This window comes from Tympanuchus pallidicinctus, unplaced genomic scaffold (genome assembly GCF_026119805.1).
Source record: "Tympanuchus pallidicinctus isolate F22 unplaced genomic scaffold, pur_lepc_1.0 scaffold37, whole genome shotgun sequence".
Lineage (NCBI taxonomy): Eukaryota > Metazoa > Chordata > Aves > Galliformes > Phasianidae > Tympanuchus > Tympanuchus pallidicinctus.
Window position 1 is genome coordinate 238,307 of NW_026294755.1, and position 22,578 is coordinate 260,884.

General features: G+C 43.9%; 1 protein-coding gene across 2 annotated transcripts in view; it reads right to left on the bottom strand.

The window, feature by feature from the left end:
• The window catches only part of MAP3K3 (mitogen-activated protein kinase kinase kinase 3), a 42,013-nt gene that overhangs the window by 4,582 nt on the left and 14,853 nt on the right, over positions 1–22,578 (bottom strand). The window contains exons 6-17 of one of the 2 annotated variants that reach the window (XM_052699498.1): positions 21,725–21,824; positions 20,657–20,770; positions 17,800–17,920; positions 13,784–13,917; positions 11,906–11,979; positions 10,069–10,136; positions 9,735–9,827; positions 8,737–8,928; positions 6,724–6,872; positions 4,805–4,936; positions 4,102–4,231; positions 2,286–2,463 (exon numbers count right to left, since the gene is read on the bottom strand). In XM_052699498.1, coding sequence (XP_052555458.1) covers positions 2,286–2,463; positions 4,102–4,231; positions 4,805–4,936; positions 6,724–6,872; positions 8,737–8,928; positions 9,735–9,827; positions 10,069–10,136; positions 11,906–11,979; positions 13,784–13,917; positions 17,800–17,920; positions 20,657–20,770; positions 21,725–21,824 — 1,485 coding nt within the window. The remainder of the gene's footprint in view (positions 1–2,285; positions 2,464–4,101; positions 4,232–4,804; positions 4,937–6,723; positions 6,873–8,736; positions 8,929–9,734; positions 9,828–10,068; positions 10,137–11,905; positions 11,980–13,783; positions 13,918–17,799; positions 17,921–20,656; positions 20,771–21,724; positions 21,825–22,578) is intronic. The other variant, XM_052699499.1, reaches the window with a different exon arrangement.

The window sequence follows — 22,578 nt, forward strand, 5'->3', positions numbered from 1 at the left end:
CAGGCAGCCAACATCAAGGTACAGCTCTGCTCTGAAATAAAATGGCTTTGTGCTCAGAGAGTGCCATGTGTGCATAGATTCTGAGCCAGATCTGCCAACTTTGCTGCCTTTACCACTGTCAAGCTAGCAATAAAGTGCTGAGACAGGGAGGCTGGTTTCCACTGTGGTTCTCTGTGAAATGCCATCTGTCCAGCTCTCCTTTGCTCTCACTCCACTCTCAGTAAGCAGTTGTACTAACAGTAAGGGTGCACACGAGAGGCCCCTAAAGGTGCTGCTGGACCTCAATGGTATTTCAGGAGCTGCTCATGCTGCTGCTGGGTTGCAAGGTAGAAAATGTACTTTTGAACTAAATAAAGTCCACCTTTATGAATGAATCAGTGCTGGTTGACCCCACAGAGCCATTTCAGCAAAATCCCTTTCCACTGCATTGTCTCAGAACATCCAGGTGAGAAAGCTGCCATCTCCACAAGGAATCAAGCATCCTAGACAGGCAAAAACTGACTGCTGTAAACCCAGAAGGCAGCAGGTTAAAAATGTCAGCAGAGCAGCTGCACCACCGTGTGAAGGCAAAACTCCTAGTGCAGTTAGTGGGGCTCTGCAGGGTAACTCAAGGCAAAAATGTGACTGTGAGGATGGATGTGGCTGGGCCACCTCTCTGCAGCAAGTGTGACACCAATGCTTTCACAAGAAAGATGGGTTTCTGTAGTACAACAGTGACTGTATTTTGCTCAAAAAGGATTAACTGCTTCCTCAAGGCCACAGATTAAGCAACTTGAACTTGAACACCCACTTCTGTGTTCTGTTCACATCGCTCCATTAAATAAGCAGGATTGCTGCTTCTGCCTTTAAACTAAACCCTCTTTTGAAGTGAAATACAAAGAAAAGACATTTTCAGAGGCAGACTTGCATCACTTGCCAAGACAAGAGAGGAAAGGAATTAAATCCAATGAATATGCAAGAAATGACTTTTTGACAACATTTAAAATCCAACGTGAAATTTTTACACTGATTTCCAGCCATTTAAGACTTACTAGAAGAGAGTACAGAAAATGCAAACCATGTGTGCTGAAGTGCTGGGGGTTTGCACAAGAGCAGGCAGGGATATATTATTGTTTAGACTGATTTATACCGTTTAAGCAGATCCGGTTTCTTTAAGATATTCAGCAAACAGCAGGAATGTTTTTCATGTCAAGTCACTCCAGCAATAACAAATAGCTCACATATTCTGCTGTTTAGGAAAAAGAAAATTGGAGAGGGGCCTGCAGCAGTGGCGGGAAGCCAGGTGGCTGGATTTGTTACGTCTTTGAGCCTCCTGGCCGTACGCTTCCAGCCTGGGACTAAAACTGCGCTGGAAAATTCTGACCTCCCCCCACTCCCCCAAATAATTATTGGGATTGTAGGAACTGGAGCCCAGCCAACGGCAGCATCTCTTTGATGGGAATGGACTGTCAGCACCAAAAGGAAACCCACAACTCCCTCAATCCAGGGGGAAGGGCACGTGTTCCATTCTCTCCCAAAGAATCCCAACTGGGAGACTCTGAAGAGCTTAACTCTTTGCATACAAGTTAACTTCCAGCTATGCTTCCATTCACTGACTGTATGGGAAACAGGACAGGCCTTGCTTGACTGTGGAGACACAAACATACTTTATGCTGCTGTCGTTTAGCTTGGTTTTATAATCTTACCTTCCTGAGGCCTCCAAAACTAACATTTTGACACAGGACCATTTTGCTTTTTCCTTTCGGTAGAGGATATTTCCTGGCTATGCCAATAATAGCAGGGCTACAGTTTCCATTCACGCATACTTTAGATCACCTCTGATCTGGCCTCTATCTTGTGTGTTATTCCAGGTTTGGGCATCTTTCCTTTCAGGCTTTGTCAACATACTCAAATTCTATTCCTTTCATTTCCAGTGTTATAAGCATACCTCTCATTTTACAACAAAATGAATGGACTCTCCCCAAACAATCTTCAGTCTCTTATCAACATAAAGGACATAAGAAGGGTGGAAACCTCACGCCAGAAAGTCAGAGAATTAGCTATCAGCTTGAGGGAGGAATGAATGGAAAATTTTACCTGCACATTAAATGAGCAGTAGTGTATTGACATGGCAAAGCACAGTCTGCAGTGGGTCTAGCCTTAAGTTCAAGCCAACTGCTCCAGTTCACCTTAAACTGCTCTCCCTTTCGATCCAGACAAAATCTGAATTTGGATATACAGTTAACAGAATGCAAGCGTCCAGAAAAGTTGTAAATGGATCCATGGGCAGAAAGTTAAACCCTCACCATACGTCTGCTTTTCTTCCATAGCCCTCTCCGCTGATCACCTCTGGGCTCATCCAATATGGAGTGCCAGTGACAGAGCGGATGCCTGTTCCAGACATACAGATTGTCTGCAGCCGTTTGCTGGCCCCAAAGTCCCCAAGCTTCACATTCCCAGCAGAGTCACGGAGAATATTGGCTCCTGGACAAGAAGGAAAAAAAGAAAAAGAATAGAGACAGCTGTTTTCATGCAATCCAGCTGTTGGATCTGCAGCCTACAGAGTTGATATCTAACCCAGAAATACCCAGGCTCATGCTAAGGCTTTCTCCCTGTTAAGCCCCAGGTGACCTGCTAAACATCATTTCTTTATTTCGGGCTGTAGACAAGCCAACTGTTAATGGCTGCAAATGGGAAAAACTTCAGGGGAAAACATAAGGAAGCGAAGGGGGAGGGGAAACGAGAGCTGAGTCAGCACTGTCATTGTTACACTGCCTGTAAACAGTTCAGACAAACTATAGAGGGCCCCTAGGCCAATGGCTTAGATAGTACATAGCTGTGTAGAAAAGGATTTTATTTGGATACTGCTTTGATGAATATACCCAGCTGACCAGAAAGCAATGCTTAGCAGATGTATCTAATTAAACCACTTTGAACTCCTACAATAAACAAGTCAATCTCCACTTTACTTGGTCAGAGGTCCTGAACATGAAACGCAGAGGGAAAAAAAAGCAAACTAAGAGGATACCTTACGTGTGGATACAAGCTAAGGCTTAGAGACATACACACAACAAACCTTCCTTCAAAGCTGCGATAGGATCAAGAACTCTTTTTTTGCCATTATCTGCTATATGCCTATGTGAACTCGTCTGCTCTCCAGTAAAATTTGTGTTCTGAGATGGCTTTGCCACTTTACTTTCCCACTGGGAGAGCTGAATTCAGAATAACAACACTTTCCATCCTGCACCCTGGAGACAAATTAACAGTTTGCTTTAGAAGATAGGTGTAGACTAGTGAATAATCCATTGGTAGAAAATCATTTGGTATAGAACACCATGTGAGCAGTATACAAGGTGTTATTCATGAATCAGCAGCTCATTTCCCTTTGCCAGCCCTAGAGGGAAGGCAATGAAGATTTATAGGCAGGAACAAGGAGATATTTTTCTTGCAGCAAGCAATGCTTCTGTCCCCCCAGAGCACAGAAAAAAAATTGTGTGGTGTGTGCCACAAGTGTTGACATTAACTCTTAAGGAGACTGCCTGGCTCCATCAGGTTATACTGGGAAGAGGAAGACTAAAGTCTAATCACACAAGCTCTACAAGGAAGGTTACAGAGGTCTCTTAGACAGAGCAGGTCACAAGAGCCTGAGGTAAGCAAGACTGACAAGGGAAGGCATAGGGCTCTTGCAGCAATTGTATGTTTATCAGCTGAGAAACAGTACTTTGGTCAGAAAGGAAATCAGAAGAGAATCCACAAGGAAACAAACGTGTTAAGAGGGCAGTGAAAGTTAGGAGGCAACTTAACCTCATTTTGCTGAGGAGACAGAGAAAGAGGAGGAGTTGCAGCTGAGCAGTCCTAAGAACGAATTAAAGGCTCGCAGTCTTCCTTACTATAAACACCAACTGCCCTGCTCTCAGGCTCTGTGCAGGAAATATCCCAACTTCCCTCACCCAGCCCACAACACCCCCTTCCCTAAGGCCTGGTCAGGACACAAGACAAATGGACACTGATACAAAGCAACGTTCAGAAGCCCCAACGAGGATAACGAATCCTTAACATTTGGTTTCGTTTTCTGAGTTCCTTTAGCACGTGGCGTATCCATAAATCACCAGCTGATCTCACCCTTTATGTCCCTGTGCACAATCATGTTGCTGTGAAGGTATGAGACTCCCTCGAGAATCTGGCGAGTGTATTTCCGAGTTACATTTTCTGTGAGAGCACCATATGCCTTCAGCTGGTCCTTCACTGACCCCTGTGCCAAAACCAAGCAGAACAGACTGGTAAAGAAAAGACATACCACAAATCTCGCAGTCTCCATCCAATTCCCAGAGCTGAGAGCATGTTATCTACCCAACCAGCACATGAAGGAATTCTGGCCCCTTCTAAAGCCTTTTTTTGTGAGGCTCTCAGAACCTCTTGCTCTGTGAAACCCCTTTTGAGAAAAGCAAGGACGTTACAGCAAAAATATCTTGAGGAGTGTGTGTGCTTTCTGCATCCCTTCGCTGTGTTGGTACAAATGTCTGTGGATACAAGCAACAAATCAGTTCAGCAGACAGATCCAGGTTGAAGGTTTCCCTTTTGCAGGGTCAGTTTTATGCTAGTTTGCTGCAGTGATTTTGCTAATTCAGTTAGCCCAATTTACAAGTTGGCTCAAGTTCTTTCAATTACTTTGGCAGAACGAATTTACACTGGAGGGACAGAACTGGCTTTAGTGATTGACAAAGAGAATGTATTCCAAGTACAAGACACACTGGATCACACAGTTGAAGCAAAACTTTCGTCCTGACCAACAAAATCACTCATCTGCCTTTGTGTCAGCTCTCACCCCTGGCATGTACTCCATGAAGATGGTCAAGGTCTTCTCTGCTCGATCCCGCAGGCATCCATAATACTGCACAATACGTTCGTGCTGGAGGTTCTTCAGCAGCTGAATTTCACACTCCAGAGCACTCACTTCCTACGGACGTTGGAGGAGAAAATAAGATTCCAGCCCCAGGAAATATTTCATCTCAATAAATCCATTCACGTCACTGGCAGGATGAGACCACTGCTACAGTGATGCAGCCTATTGCATGACATTGGCTCACCTAGCTCATGGGAAAGGCAACCAATACCAGTGCTTCATGTTAACCTTTGCTGTATAATAAGCTGGTAATAGTGGTGCAGAAATAGAACAGAGGCAGTATCATCTTTGAATTTACTACCAGAAAAAAACCTTTCTTTGTTGTCTTGAATCTGTCAGCTGTTTACTGAATGGCTTTAGGCAAGGTGACAGAAAGCATTCTTCAGGGACAGTACAGAAACAACCTCAGTCCTCAGCACTAAGCTGATGGCAGCGAGCTCTGATTTCAGGTATGAAAAAGGTCTAAATAGATCATTACAGAATGGACAGGAATCTTTCTGTATGAACCTGAACCCATGAGATACCTAGAATATGGCTGCTAAGAGCTCCTAATTTCTTTTCTCACCTTGTCCTGCACTGATTCGTGCTGATGATTTTATTTGGATCAACCTTAGAAACTGCTTCCCCTCTTATTTACTTCAAAGAATCTGCAGGCATGCACATGAAACTAATTCTCTGCTCTATTCTTGCCACAGACAACAGGGTATCATAGTGCAAAGGCAAAAAGGCTATCCAACAATTTCAGACTGAATCAGAGATGTTTGTTGCCCAGGAAAAGTATCAGGTTCGTGCTGAATCCAAGGAATGAGCAGGCTGTACATCAAAGGTGCTGGAGAAGGAGGATTTATGGAAAAAGGAATGATGGCTTTCCCCAAATTAGTCCCACTTAACTCTCTCCAGCCTTGTGTCACTAAAAGCTGCCAGAATTGCTTCTCTCACCTCAGGAGAGAAAACAGCTCTTCAAGAGCAAGGAGCTGGCTGCAAGCAGCTTAATGGGACCAACTGATAGTTTGAAGTCTGGAGTTTCAGTGCCTTCAAAGTATATCCCGGCCTGTTCTCCCTTGGCTCAGATTTACTGACAGATTTACAGCAGAGACATGTATAACTTACAGTGCACAAACTGAGGCCTTCTCTTGGCACCAATATTCCACACGAAACCAGAATAATTAAATCTTCATGGATTAGTTCTTTCGACTCAGAGTGGATTTGTTTAACACAGGGAAACAGGGTATGTTGTTCAAACACTACAGGAGAACCCAACAGCCAACTCATTTGCATTCACTGTGCAAAAGCTGTTTGCTAGTGTATAATTTCAAGGTGCCCTTTCCCATCTCCACTGTTTCTACTGCATTGTCATATTATGTTCCTATTAGCTTACAGTTCAGTTTATTTTGAGGATAAGGAGAACTCAGTAGTGGAAACAGGCAGCTCGTAATTAGTACAACTGATGCAGGGACTAGCATATAAGCTAGGAAACGGGTTTTCTAAGCACACACACCTTTGTCATTTAAAAAAGAGAAAAATCCTGCTCTTTCTGGATTTACTTTCAATCACACTCCATGTCTAACCAGGAACATAGGGCAGTCTAGTATTCCTCAAGTAACCTGGCATCAAACCAAAAAGCTGTGAACAGAGAGCCAAAAGCGAAGCCAGAAAATGGATTTTAGTTGCAAGCTGAAGTTAATAATACGGAAAAGTAATTTTTAAATGACTCCTATTCCTCTCCACATGACTTGAAACACTTGCACAAACTGAACGGTGATGCCAGCTTTCGAGGACAGACAAATACAGGCACATTACAAAGTCTGCAAGCAAAGTTTAGCAGCTGCAAAGAGAATTACCTTGCTGGTTTCAGGACTCTCTGGGTCAAACTGGACCTGCTTAGCTGCCAGCTCTCTGCCCGTGTCCACATCGTAGCACAGATACACACGACCAAAGGCACCCTGGCCCAGCAGTTTTCCTCGTCGCCAATTTATGGGAGCGCTTGGAGCTGAAAAGGAGCAGAAGTAACAATTCTTCTTTTTGGCTGTGCTGTTTGAAGACAGCGGTGAGCTTTTCAAAGATCAGTTCCCACTGTAGAGAGCTTGAAGTGAGTACTTTGCAGATGAAGAAGTGGACATAAAAGGGACTCTCCCAGGATCAGAGTGGCAGAACTCCAAACTCAGATCCCCAGGCCCTCCGTGTCCCATTAAAAAGAAATGGTGAAACATTTTATAGAAACACACTACACACCATTTTATGTTATTCCCTAAATGGGCACGAATATGAAATTTCATTCCACCAGCAGGGTGGATTCTACAACATCACAATCTTAAGAGATGGAGCAGCAATTAAACACGACCTTCGGACACCTGATCTGTAGTTACTGCATGCATTAGATGAGAAGAACTGGATCAGCCTTGTCCCATCAATTCCATCCAGCTAAGAACGGCTGTTAAGCTTCTGGGACAACTTGAAGGACATCCTTTATGAGCACCTGGCCAATTATTGCTTAGTCTGAGGTCCCTTCTCCTGCATGAAGGATTTTATTGCAAGGCTATCTCTAGAGCAGAAAAATTACAAGTCATAATTCTCTACAAAATCTGGTACGGTAGGAACCATAATGTGAGGACAGTGCAGGTACCTTCATCACCAGCTGAACAATTAAGACTAAACAATACACAAGAGAACCACCTAAAGCAGCCACCTCCAGCACCCCCAGCAGGAGGCTGTCAGCAGGGAATTATCAGGCCTTGCTCTGCTGTGCTGCCCAGCTTATTGTACAGGTGGCAGTCTCCTGACCCAGAAAGCCTTGAGCCCAGTTTTCCAGACTGCTCTTGATAACAAAGCATATTATTCAAAGGCCACTGCTGTAACTAACACTGAAAATGGCACTACCAGACACATGCAGTGCAATGCATCCAATTATTTTGTATATAACAAGAAATTGTAAAAACTAAAAACAGGAACCAGCCATCTGGACGGTGAGGCAACGCAGAAGAGCTCAGAGATTAGCTCTGCCATGTCTAATTTAATCAGATTTACTGCCAATCAGTGTTTTAGTGTGTTGCTTATTCTGCTGGCTTTATGTCTTTATTTTGATCTTTAAGTTACTGTACGGAATGGCTCAAGTTCATTAGTAATGACTTATGCCCTATTTCTTTCTTCTATTATTTTTTTTTAATAACTTAAAGATCCCCAGACAGCAACTTAGGCATGTTATTAACATAGAAGCAAATCTTTTTACCAAGGAGCAAGTGAAATAAATACAGTCCTTAACTAGTAAAGTAACTGCAATATGCAAGCTTGACTATAAATGTTAATGTATTCAGAAAATAAGTTTGTCTGGCAGTTTTAAGAATCCCACATGCCATCTAGATCAATCAACTTACACCTTTTTATCTCCAAGCTGAATTTCCAGTGTTTTCTAGAGGAGAGGCCAGTTCCCAGTGCAAGACTACATATTCTTACCTGACAACTATTTCAAGCACAATAAACTCCCAACATCTTTCTTACACACTCACATTACTGTGAGCTGTAATACGATTTGTTAAATCTTACAACCAAAGTAGGAAGTAGCAGAAAACAGCTTGGTTACGCAGATCTAGACAAGCTTCAATAGCAGTACTTGCCTTCCTGGACATTGCTAGACCAAGGATTACCACCAGCTTCTAAACGAACTCAACTGAGGAAAAAATAAAAGGCCTCTCAAAAGTGAGTCAGACTGGTCTTAAAACAGAGCCACACGACTGTGTGGTTTGGAATGGCTTCTTAAAAATCCAGCTATGATCAAATTGGATCTGGAGTTAATCTCTAGCAGACTTTCTTGCCCGTAGGCCCAGCAGCCTTCCTCCAGCATCAAGGTGATCACTTACATTTAGTGGGAATGTTCCTCTCCTGCACAGCAAGGGCATTTTCACTGTCAGCACTCCGCAGGCGCCCCCGGGAGTCCAGGTACTGCAATGCCAGGCCCAGGTTTTCCCCATTGGTGCTTAAGGAACGACTTGAAGGTACCAAAGTGAAAAGATTCCCTTGGTGACGCCGTATCCGGGGAAACGTCCGCCGACCTGGAGAACAGTAACATCTCTAAATGACATCCTTACAACTGGATAGCAATGGCCAGAAGGTAAGCAGCGAAGAGAAATAATAGAAAGAAAAGTTTTGTTCTTTTCCCATGAAGTAGAATCTACTGCTGATCAGACAGCACACATAAATCTAATGGATCTGATGTTCAGCACTGCTTTGGACCACTCCCCCAAAGCAGAAGGGAGATGTTTTGTAATGCATTCAGTGCAGTACTGCTTCCAAGCAGCCTTACGTGTCAACCTAAACAGAACTTGCCTTCCACAGCAAAAATCTGGTCTACAAGCTACCATACAAACACCAAGGCTTGCTAACAACCACACAAACAGAATGGCTTTCTAGACAAGATGCCTGGACTTGCAAATAAAAAATGCAGACAAAGACTGTAAGAACTTGTGCTCCTTATAGAACCTGGAGAAATTAATTTCCATAAAGCTAATTAGCAGAGATGTGACTCTACAATGCTGGTATCTTCATTTTAAAGACTGAGAAGCACATGTGCATCGTGAACTAGGAAGCATGATGAATCCCTGAGGTAGGAATACACTGGAGCACTGCTCAACCCCACCACTCACTGATCAGCCTGGGTGCCTGCAGTAAGCCCAGAGTAAACAAAGAAATCTTCCCTTTGAAAAGGTGGCACCGTGCATGGTTGCAATAACTCCAGCACTACCTGCAAGGCCCAGGGCACTCCAAGGCTCTTCAGCTAGGTGTTGTGCTTGTCCCTGGAGGCTGCCATTGCTCCAGTTTCTTTTTCAAGACTGGAACAGAAGGCCTGAAAACAACTCACCGTCATTGTAGTCCTTGTGCTGCATGGAGACGTTGTAGCGCCGCGGGTAGGTGCCACCTTTCCCAGCTTTGTCATAGATCTGATTCTCACGGTCTGAAAGTCGATGCAAAAAGAGGAGTGAGGCTCTTCCAAAAAGAACCCGTTTTTCTAAGGACAGAATTTTCCTGTGGCAGCAGAATTTTTAGGAAGGTGTAAGAAACAAATAAGCTCGGAGTTTTTTAATCAACGCAGCCCCCGGTCTTCCATTTTTATCATTGCAGCAAACTTGGAGGCTAGCCAGCAGACAGCAGAACATGTCTGGATCAAGTGCTCTTCATACTGGACACTGACATACCTGAGAACTCCTGTCTATTATCAGGAAAGCTTTGTGCCCTTGACATCCGTGACTTCCGAAATGAGGGACTATTAAAGAAAGAAGGCAAGAGTAAGTTTTGCTAGCTACTGCAGAGAAACCTGCAAGGACTTGAAAACACAAGCTAATACATTTGCACATCGGTAGCAGTGATTCTCACATCAGAGTCCTTGCAATAATTTCATGTTAAAACAAAATCAGGCTGAGCCCCTGACTGTTTCCCAATGTGGGAAGTCATCCTTTCTGTTCAATCTGTGCCACTTTATCAGTGGTTCTCTGCCTGTGGTTTGAGACCCAGTGCTTTTTTCTGCAGCCATGCAACACGGAAGGTTAAATCCAAAACTAAGAGGAAGAGAGAAACAGAATACAGGCTGTAGCACATTGCTCATGGGGCAGCAGAGAATGAGGACTGTTGTCCTATGAGTTTACACGATGGCTAAGAGTTCCTGTCATGCAAACTTCACTTCACTTTTCTCTCTACCAGCAGCAGATGAACATAACCACAAATGTTGCTGATAATACTGATCTCTCATGCTACTCCTTGATTAGCAGGACTCCTCAAGGCAAGCCTAATTACGGCTGCTCGTTTGGCAGCAGGCCTTTAGCATCTCTTAAGGGATGACACAAACTCAGTCTGTGCCAGAGCCACGTTATCTGCATCTTTTGTAAACTAGTGCAAATGGAGCGAGCCTTATACAGCTTTTAGGCTCCCACACGAGATTCCTTTCCTACTACACAAAGGAAAACAGCAGCTTCCCCAGATGATACCCACCCCAACAAGAAACAATCTGGAATTTTTCTTTCCTTCACACACTGTAACTGCTTCTCTGTGACTTGATAAACTGTGTGGAGGATGTGGATGGATACAAAACCAAACCTCAGGCATTCAACATAAAGGCACACACTACCTACAGGAATCAGCTTGGGAAATCGTAAAAACTTGCAGAAGTCCTAAATTACACGTGCTGGAAAGCCACAGTTGCTATTCAAGCTAATGGGACCTATGGCTGTTCACCAACAGCTTCAGTTGCGAGGGCCCTTCCTTCCCTCACAGAATCAAAGACTGCAGGAGGGGAAATTCAATTCTGTGGATTTTAGATTCCCCAGACTGAGAAAGTGACTGGTCTTTGACAAAGAACACTTCTCTTAGGGGGGGCCCATATATAAACTTAAGTAGAACATTTCAGTTTATGAATTTCAGGTTATTTCAAATCGTTAATTTTACATGTGAAGCACTTAAAAATTCATATCCTTTCACATGCACACTTTAAATATTCGAAGGCAGCACTATTCCTAATACCTGCATGAGATGGGCAGCAGCAACAGCAAAGGAAAGGAAGAGAAAATCTAAACCATCAGACTATCAGCAGCAGCAAAGAGACTCCCCATTTATCTTTGGAATTAATACAGTATCTTGCAGAACACTGGAATTTAATGTAATGATATATTTGTGTAACCTTAGAACAGGTTGTTGTTTTTTTTTTTTAAATGAACAAGTAGAGCCTTGTCTGAATGATTTAAATACCTTGAAGCCAGATGTTCTCTGACTCTAGGCTCCACACAAACGGCACGCTTCAGAACTCTGTATTTATAACACAGAGCTAATCAAGCACCAGTTTGCTGGGCTATGTTTTTGCCAGAAAATAAACCCAACTTGAAATGCAGTTAGTTCTTTTTAAGAAATATTTTGGGCTGTAGGTAGGAAATAATTTCCTAGATCTCTCCAAGAAAATTTGAGATGGAAAACACACTTTTGCATAAGTACAACTGGCATATTGACTTTAAGCCCACGAATTCCTACCAGCCCATACATTTGTACCTGTCTGCTGACCTGTCCAAGGACTGACAGCTTCCTGACACCGAGTTCTCAGCGCTGCTTAAAGGGTCAAGCATCTGCAACAGAAAAAAAATCACATGGCAACATCAGTCTGATGCCTAAAAGAGCCTGTGCATGATGATTAGAGTCTACTACTGCTTGCCTGGAGGATGTCCAATCGAAGAGGGAAGCTATTTAGAATGTACATTTTTCCTCTATCTTCCACATAAACCGTTAAGCACGTATCAAATTTGAGCCATTGCTTTGCTTTAGGTGATAAAGAACTCTGCTGTGAAAACGAAAGTAAATCAACTAGTGTGCTGGGTTCCATCCCAAGTGACTTCAGGAACAGAAGGCCTCAGCTGGTGCTACTGCATTGCTGTCTCCACCTGCAAGCTGCCCTTTGGCCTTACTTCCTACTTTTCTGAATGGAAACTGCAGTTTCAAATGCAAGAGGGTCAACATGAGCCTGATAATAGGAAACCTGAGCATACATGTGTAACACCACCAACACTGCAGGGTTCATTCAGAGGTGGGGAGACAATGACCAATGTGCATGACAACTGCTGCTGGCAGCTCAACAAAGGCACTGAATGCACACATCTAAAAACAAGCCTGATGTATGGTAAATCACAGAATGGCTTGGCTTGGGAGGGACATTAAAAATCACCTAGTTCCAACCTCCTGCAGTGAGCTGGCTGCCACTACCAGAGCCCCATCCAATCAACATCTCTAGGGATGGGACATCCACAACTTTTCTGGAGCAACTGTTCTGGTGCCTGTTCACACTCTGGGTAAAAAAATTCTTCCTAACATCTAACTTAAATCTTCCCTCTTTGGGTTTAAAACCACTCCCTTTTGCAGAATCACTATCTCCCTGTGTAAAAAGTCATTCTCCCTCCTGTTTATAAGCTCCCTTTAAGTACTGGAATGCTGCACTGAGGTCTCCTGGAGCCCTCCCTTCCTCAGGTAGAACACCTTGCACTTGGCTTTGTTGAAATTCATTTGGCTCATGTGGGCCAACTGCTCAAGTCTGTCCACGTCCCCTTGGATGGCATCCCTTCCTTCTACTACATCGACTGCACTACTCAGTTTAGTGTCACCAGCAAACTTTCCATCAGCAGAGGGGTGGCCAGCAGGGACAGGGAGGTGATTGTCACCCTCTACTCTGCTCTTACGAGGCCACATCTGCAGCACTGTGTCCAGGTCTGGAGCCTCCAGCACAAAAAAGACAGGGAGCTGTTGAAGAGGGTCCAGAAGAGCCACAAAGATGATCAGGGGACTGGAGCACCTCCATACAAAGACAGGCTGAGGGAGCTGGGCTCATTCAGCCTGGAGAAAAGAAGGCTGTGGGGTGACCTCATTGCAGCCTGCAGTGCCTAAAGGGAGCCTGCAAACAGGAGGGGAATCAACTCTGTGAAAGGGTTGATAACAGCAGGGCAAGGGAAAATGGTTTAAAGTTGAGGGAGGGAAGATTGAGGTTGGATGTCAGGGGGAAGTTCTTTGCTATGAGAGTGGTGAGGTGCTGGAACAGCTGCCAGAGAGGCTGTGGATGCCCCGTCCATCCCTGGAGGTGTTCAAGGCCAGGTTGGATGGGGCCCTGGGCAGCCTGGGCTGCTATGAAATGGGGAGGTTGGTGGCCCTGCGTGTGGCAGGGGGTTGGAGCTTCGTGATCCTTGAGGTCCCTTCCAACCCTGGCCATTCTGTGCAACTTGCTTAGAATGCACTCAATCCCACTATCCACTGATAAATGAACAAGGAAACAACAGCAGCTGCTAACAGCTACTGCATGTTCTAGGAGTGAAAAAGAGAGACCAGAGAGCAGCAGCAAACTCTTCAACAGCTGGATTTACTTTTCTTTACCCTGACATTCATACTCACACACTGCTCGTTGGTTTCGGGGATGAATTCGCCTTCACTGTTGATGCTGGTGTAGGAACCCTGCCGAGCGATGCGCTGCTGCCTCTCAGGAACGTACCCAGGAGGTGGTGAACTCCGGCCTGTGTTCTGGGAACCTGGGCCAGAAAGAAGGATGTGCCTGACTTTGGTGATTACCGAAATGAGGCGCCGCATGCATGTACACAAAATCCAAGTATTCATCTCTGATGCTGGGCCTCTATGAGCAGCACCTTACAGCAGCTATGATTACAACAACTCTGGAGTGAGCATAATAGTATGGATAGAAGTGGAACCAGGAGGTGTGATGCAAAAAAACAAAATACTGAATGAGCACTTGTGCTACCATTTAAGACACTACAAGAAAACTGCTGGTGAAGCTCCTAACAGAGCAGTTACTCATCTCTAACCTCTTCTGCTCAACCCTCCAGGCGTAAGCTCAGAACCTCAGGGAAGGCAGAGGACTTCAGAAACTCCTGGCTTTCTAACAGGGGCATGAACTTCACCCATATGCACTAAACAAATCACTTGTCAGAGCAACAAGCCTTTTGTCCTGGCTATAACTTCATCATCTACTTTGAGTGTCAGAACTCTCTTTCACAGTCATCATCAGCTGAGCTAATCATACTGATACTATAAATTCAAATATCCCATGGGAGGACTGTCAACTTTGCAAACAACCCTAAAATTGGTTTTATTCTGTGAAATTGAAGTAGCATGACTAACTTGGGTGAGAACACACGGAGATCAACTCTGCAATTTCCCTTGATCAGATGAGATAGCTAGATGGACGCTTTGTGTGTTTAGAGGCCCAAAGATGAGAAAAACATTTTACTCATCTGTTTTGGTGCTGCCTAAGGAGATTCTGTTGTGAGAGAAATGTAACACCTGGGGCTTGTTTTTCCCTTGTGGATCTCAAAGATGACACACTAGAAACAGGAAGGAATATAAAATCCTCTTCTGCAGCAACGTATCCACCTGCAGCTCCCACCAAGTTCAAATGTGAGCTCCAAGAAACTCTGTGGTCCAGCCAACCTACCCAAGGTCACCCGTGAAGTCAGAGGCAGAGTTTGAAGATCAGCCCTCAAGCTGTGCTCTTTACAACACTGTCTTTAATTAAGTGTGTGTACTCAGGTGCTGTGAAAGATGGGTAAGGATCAGCAAATACTCTCCCAAGAAAAATATTTTCAACAGAAACTATTATAATAAAGAGTGAAGGCAAACACTGGCAGTAGCAAACTGCAAACCTTGCATACACCTTTCAGAGGGCAAAATGAAAGGAAAAAAACACGCTGCCAAGGCTGTGGGTGCACGAGGTGGTTTGCATGCAAAAAGGCAATCTACAGCTCCGAGCTGCCACCTGATTTTCCGAGTAGCTCTGCAGGGCTCACGTGGCAGCACAAACCAACTGGGGGGGAGATAAACAGGAGAGTGTGCTGTGTGGCTGCACTGAGGCATGGGAGCATACTTTCACTCCTTCCGACCCAGTGCCACGGCTGAAGGAAGCCCACGTCCTGCTGGCAGCAGCTCAGCTGCTATTGTGGAAAGGCCCCCATTGCTGGGCAGGAAAAGGAAGTCGGCACTAAATCAATGTATATCAAAGGAAGCGAGTGGAAAAAACACAAGTGCTGCCAGAATGCTTAGCAACTATTTTTTCTCTCTCTCTCTCTTTTTTTTTTTTTCCATAATAAAACTTATCTTTACTTCCCCCGGATTGGTGACAGCAGGCTCGAGGCCCGTCCACTTGAGAAGACAGGAACTACACAGATACATATTCTGCATGCGAACAGTTTCTGCTGAATGCTGCTCTCAGCTTTCATTTCATGATGTGTTACGAATAGAGAATTATCTCTGTTTGAAACACTAGAAAACAGGAGTACATTCTTTCCCCAAAATTAAAGATAGGAAAAGAGGAGGAAGAAAGAACTAACTTAAGGCTGAGCTACTGCCAAATTACCACCAGACCTCCAACAGAACTGGAACCCTTCTGGATCTTTTATACTAAGGCAGCAGCCTGGAACCACGAAATGTTGAGAAAATAAAACCAAAGCCTTCTTAATTGATGACAGGCTAATCAGAAAGTGTCCATTAGCTGGCATAAGAGGAGAGAGCAACAGGGACACAGGAGAGGCCCCTTATTACCACACCATTTACCCACGACAGACACTCCGTACGGTCTGTTATCTTTGGCGTCACTATTTGGATACCTCAGCATGCCAACAAAAGAACAAGATTTTTTAAAATGAAATGCTTCTGGCACTGAATCTGTCTGAAAAAAGAAATGTGGTGTTCAGACAAGCATGGATACCACTGCTTGCCTTATAGGAGCAAGGAATGTTGCTCTTTTTAACGCAGATTAACATCAGACTACAATGGATGGGAAAAGCCTTTCTGTACCAGTTTCAGACGTATTTCTGATCATTTCAGCACTTCTCTATTTGCTTTGCTAAGAGTAAACTGTGTAAAAGGGGATCGGCAGACTCTAGACAAGATGCAAGCAGACTTGCTAGACAAGTCTAGAACAGAGAACGACTGGTTTAGTTCTTAAGCCCTTCTCTACTGAGCTTCCACTCAAGTACGCATTGCTCACAGCAGCGTGGATCCAACTTGGATTTAGAGCCACCAGCATGGAGAGAGCCTGCTGGCTCCAATTTAACTGCACTTGTTATTTGACAGTACGACTGCTTCACTAACATCAATCCAAAATCCAGTTAAGATCATGCCTGAAGGTTACAGTTAATCAAACTGAAGTGCTCCTCCTCCATAGAGGGAGCTGCTGTAGAACTTGGAAACAAAACAGCTCTGAGATTCCCAGCTCCCAGTACTGCCCTCGTGATTTGCAGCACCTGTCATCTGCAGCACTGGGTCTGACAGGCCCTAAAATAGCTGTTCTAACAAATGCAACCACGCTCTGCTTCTGCTTCCAGCAAATTTCAGCTTTTCTCACTTCCAAGGCAGAAGTCATTTCCACACACTACCACCTCAGGCTGTAGCCTTCAGATCCCTGTTATTGCCCTCCACCTTTTTGCTCCTTCACACCTTACTGAGGTCTCACACCATGATTCTAAACCGTGAAGTTGCAGGAGCTTCAGGCATTTTAGTTTTTCATAGAAAACCATCGCAGCTTTGTGCATCTTTCAACCACGGATTTCAACAGTGCTTCACAGTTACACAGTGAGATACCACAGAGAAATCAGGCAGCTCAGCCAAATCTACCACAGGTAGAAACAGTGGAAATAAAAATGCATGCCCGTGGCTGCTCTAAGCCAATGCACTACGTGCTGCACCCTGTGTTCTGCAAGGTGCACACATATGGTCAGAAAGTTCTTCCTGCAAAATCATGCACACAGTCGGAGAGAACTGACAACGCCTGTCAACTTACAGGGTGAGATTTACATTACAGGAGTCTTACATGGACCTTCCCACTGAATGTGAACTCACTAAGCTAACAAGCACAAAGGAAATGAGACAGAATTACATACTACTGACTCTTTTCATTCTCTTCTGTGCAGCTGTCTCAGTCACCTGTCCTATTTGCCCTGTGTGCTGCAGATGTGGTAATTACAAGTGGAAGGTAAGGAAGTTGGCAGTGGGTAGCAGTGGCAATTCCTGTGCTCCCAGTAAAACACTTCATTCCAGGAACAAGAACAGGTTCAAAAAAAAAAAAAAAAAGAAAAGAAAAGAAAAATCAAATGTAGATTTCATGAAGTGAAATTGCCAATCTAAATACAAAAGCTTCACGGGCTCACGTAAGCTTTCCAAATTCCTAACCTCAATGAATCTGGCTTTAGCACATCCCCTTTAACAGCTCCTCAGCTGTTCAACAGCTTAGCAAGGAACTCTGAAACTTTCTATTACAAATGTATTAGGAGCTTTTGAACATGAACTGCTTTGTCCTAGAATGACCTTTCATTTTCTCATGGTTTTCATCAACTCTACACAGTAAATACTACTGTCCAAAAGAACATTTTCACCCCCCAAAAAGTGACAGAAATACTCACTGACAGAAAGGTGCCTGCTTCGGGGCTCTGCCTGCTGGTAAGGTGTGTTCACATCCCCCACAGATTGGGAGGTTTTAATCCTGACTTGTTTGGGCAGTCCAGAATGGGGAGAAGAACTGGTCTGTTGGGTAAAATGAAAACAAAATAAAACGACACCGTGAAGCTGAAACAGTCCGGCCACAGATTAAAAACATCATTATGTTTAGTATCAAGAAAGCAGCTGAAAATCAGTCCTAGAGCCTGATGGCTTATTACTTCATATTATTTCACAGGACACAAACAAGAAAGGCAGCAAAAGAGGAAGCTTTGCAATTGCATTGTGAAACAGGAGTCAAACAGCTAGAGCATACTATCCTCCAGCCTGAAACCAAACACAGGACTTACAAGTCTCAGTGCTGTCTCCCATTAGCAGCTACCTGTCAAAGCAATGGGGAAGGGGCTCAGATCATGGAAGAACCTACAATTTCTACCAGCCTCTTCAGCCAGCATAGATAAATTGGGAATCCTGCACTTTCAGAAGCAGTTACCCACCAACGTGGTACCCTACAATTGTTAAAAGTGCAGTGACTACTCAGAGACCTAAGCAAAAATACTACAATTTAAGAGTTTGAAGATACCAAGGTGAATGCTTTCTTCGTCCTTTCCTGAACCTACACAGACATCATGTAATTAAAGGTCCTTTCTCTGTGGTGCCTTCATTTCATTCAAAACAGAGCAGTGAAAGGAGACACGTCATTTGAACAGGACTGGCAAATGAGATGTGAGACCACGCATCAAAAAAGCACTGAACTGCTGCTCATTCAAAAAGCAAAACCTTTTGCACTCAGTGAGGAGGGAGTCAGATTGAAATTGCAAAAACTCTTGTCGTGAGCACATTGTACAGGAGTACATAGGAGCTGAATATGGTGCACAGGTCACACTGCTTATGTGGACAGTCTGGCTTTAGTGCTCTGGGTGTTCAACTCAGCCAGTTCTTCCCATTAGTTTCCAAACAGAGAGAAAGGACAAAGGATTGAGTTTCTTGAGAAAAGGAAGAGCACACGTGAGCCACAGCAAGAGGCACAAGGAAATTAATATAAACAATGTTCACAAACACAGGCTCTCAGTACAAATCACACAGCTACTGCTGTAAAGTTAAGATGGTTTATACACGTATTAGTGCCAAAGTCAGGGCATTACCTTTCCATCCCCAGAAAAAGAAAAAGCACAACCAAAACAAAATCTGCATCCTGTACTTCAGGAAAAATAATGCTTCCCGCTCTCTCAGTGGGATGAGATCATGCAGCCAAGAATCCTCCTTCAGACTTGTGGGCTTTTGCTTTATCACATGGAGGACTCTCCTGTCAGACAACTAAGAGACGAAAAGGAAGTCGGAGGAGAGGGGGAAACAGTGGCACTTAGTGAAGACTTCACTGTTTGTTTCTGCTGTGAGCCAAAGGGGAAAAAACAGCTAATGAAAGGACATGAGCACAGCACAGGCTACTGGCTGGTATAGGGATGAGACTTGCTGAGCATTTATTGTAGGAAAGTTTTGGTGGCTTACGTAAAGTTTAGACAGTATCATGTAAAATCTGGTTAGCAGCCTTAAGATACTGAAATTTAGAGGGTTGTAAAAGAACTGTTGTGCTGTGTAATACCAAAAGGAGAGGCCACCTTTTGCAGAGCGTTTCCTGACAACACAGAGCAGTCTGACTGCATCAGGTCACACCAAAGGTCTTCTTGCCAAGCATTGTCCTTGGAGCAGCCAGTTACAAATGCTCAGGGAAAGGGCACAGGACAAAGAACTGCATCACCCCCTCCAGCCCCTTCCAGATTCTGGCACCCAGACACTTGGGAAACTGCTATTAATACACCTGGAGACATTTATTTGTCTATCAACACGGATTATCAATTTCAAAAGTTGAAAATGAAAAAAAAATCATTCTTCTGACAGCTCTAAGAATTACAGGTGTGATGATTCCAAGAGCCTGAGCTGACAGCCTGCAATCCTGAACAGAGCTGTACATTCCAGATCAACAAGCCACGATCAGCAGAGCTTTCAAGGCAGAGTGGTGTTTTGTGTCACACTGTGCAGAAGGATTTAATAATTTGCAAATAAAATACCTCAGTTATCAGAGCCTTTGGCATTATGCTGTGTGACATTAACTCCAAAAAGAAAAAAACAAATAAACCTAAACACTTTCACTCCTCTACTTCTCATGTTATGGTCTTTGCTGCTGAAAAGTGCAAACCACATTGAAACTCACTGCCACAGCCCCTTGTGAGCCAGGACAGTGAATCAAGACACAACCAAATCCATCTTAGGTGCTTATGTGCCATCCTGAGCTTAAAAGCAACTCAGTTTCTAACAGTAAGACTGGATCCAAAGCAGTAAGCTACAGAGCTAAAAAAGTCATCAGGAGACTTCCCATCCAGAATAGAAGTGCTAATGGCTTGTCATCAAGAACAACTTGTGCTTTCTTAAAGACAAGCTAATTATGTGCAGTTTTGACACTGTGTCATCAATCAAAACTAAAAAAAAAACAACTCCTCTCTATGATCCAGACTCATTATAAGTTTTCTGCATAGAGTCATTGGGTTCTCTGCATAAAACGTCTTTCATAATTACAGCTTGAAAATCTCCTTTTAGTGTTTCAGTCCCTAAACACCTTCTGTAAGTAGCAAAAAAAAAACCCAACAACCCAAAAAAACTCACAGAACAAACCCTAAAGGTAACAAACAAAGAGAATAAATATATTCATGTGTATATCTGGGAAGCAAAGCAGTCTTACTAATTCCTGTTGGCTAAGGCTAAGGCTTGTCAGAGACTTGAGGGTAAAGCCCTTCATTTTGTTGCAGTCATAGAAGTGTTACCTACATGGTTTCTGTCCTGAGAAAGCAGTAATATTCTAAGGCTTTTCACATTAGAGCTTCGGTCTAAGAGATCTACTGCTTTATCCAGGTCATCTTGGTTTTTCAAAGGAATAGAAAGCTGCAAAACAAACAAACAAAGAAACATTAGAAAGGACAGCAAAAATGAATCTATTTCCACAAGAGGAATGTAAAGAAACTATAAAAAAATGAAAATAAAACCACAATATAAGCTAGGATTCTGACTGAGCTTTCATCACAATACTCTCCCAATGTCTTTTTGTTCAGGGCTTTCCTTCCACACCATCAGAGCTGTGGTTGACCCTGTGCAAATTTCCCTTAGGCAGCTATCCAAGAACAAGTCAGAGTCAGGCCCCAGCCTCCCTGATGACAGCAGTCTCAGAATATGCATGAATCCAGATCTAACGATCAACTGAAAGCTAGGTTTCACCTAAGAGACTGATGTAGGGAAGATTCAGACTTTGAAAGAGGGGAATTAAAGAGGAATTTATGGTTTAGTAGCTTCTGGTACTAATAGGAATGGGAGGGTGGTTGGACTAGATGATCTTGCAGGTCGTTTCCAACCTTGTGATTCTGTGAATTTAAAACTTGCCAGGAAAATGCCATGAAATTTTCCTCAGATACCCTCTGTTCTTACCCCACTCATGACCCAAAATTTGGATGTTGTTAAAAATGAGGAACCACTTTTATTTTTGTTGAGCTTCTACTGGTGAATAAGGTTTGGCATCTCCTTCGTTAGGGATGCAGTCTCTAACAATGCAAGGGCAAAACCACAACAAAAAAATAGGGAAATGAGTGAGAAATCCTAAAATACTTCCTCTTCTTTGCACAAACTACCCAGCTCCTCAGAGACAAATGCAAACTCCCCATTAGCATCTCCCAAATAACCCCAGCAGGAAGAAGGGAGACGATGCCTGTACAACACTGACACCAATGTGATGCTCTGTCAGCACCAGCACGTCTTCCTCAAGAGCACAGAATCTGGGATGGAAAGAGGAGGTATCACCCAGAGAGCCTGCTGCATGTTCTGAACGCTGACAAGGATGCTCTGTACCTCATTGTTCAGGTAGTGGAGGTCCAGAGGCTGCCCAAAGGCTGTTTTCACTTTCTGTTGCACATCTTCATAGCGCACGGGACGGACAAAAGGGATAATTCTGAAACAAGAACAGAAAAAAACCACTCAGATCAGACATGCATCTGACAATGAAATCAAATTAGATGGCCGAATCATTCAAACCAATCCCGCTGATTCTCGATCTGAGGTGCATTTGCAGTTGGTTTGTCAGAACACAGAATTCAATCTCAGATTTATTCAACTTCGTAATAGAATGCCTTTGTTCCTGGAGAGAAAAATATCCTTTACTGAATCCATTTCTTCCATGGAAGAGGATACAAACGTGCTATGCATGTTGGCTTAAAGCACACCGCCTCAAGCAGTAAACACAAGCAAATAAATTTAGTGAGAGTTGCAATAAAAGCAGCAGAAGGCCCAAAAAAACAAAGGAATGTTTTGATTTAAATACTCTGATACCTGAACTAAAAACACTTCCTTGTATTTTCCAAAACGTGTTCCAACTGAAAGGTTTCAACAAACTTTCCCACAGCAAGTCAGCGCTGAGCTCCTGACAGCAGGCATCGGGAGGAGGACACAGAGGCCTCTGAATGCCCTCATTCCCTGATTCTCTGATTGCTTGCTCTCAGCCCAGACCTCGCAGCCCACTCACATCCCAGTCCTAACACTCAGCCATTTCCTAGCCAGCTGAATGGCTCCGTGTCCTAACCTACAATGGCCTCAAGGAACCCACAATGGCAACAGGCACAGCTGCCCTAGGAAACCCTGATGAACACCATGGCACAGGCATGCTTTCCAGAAAACGGCAGCAGAGCTTTCTTTGCCAGGTATTTATT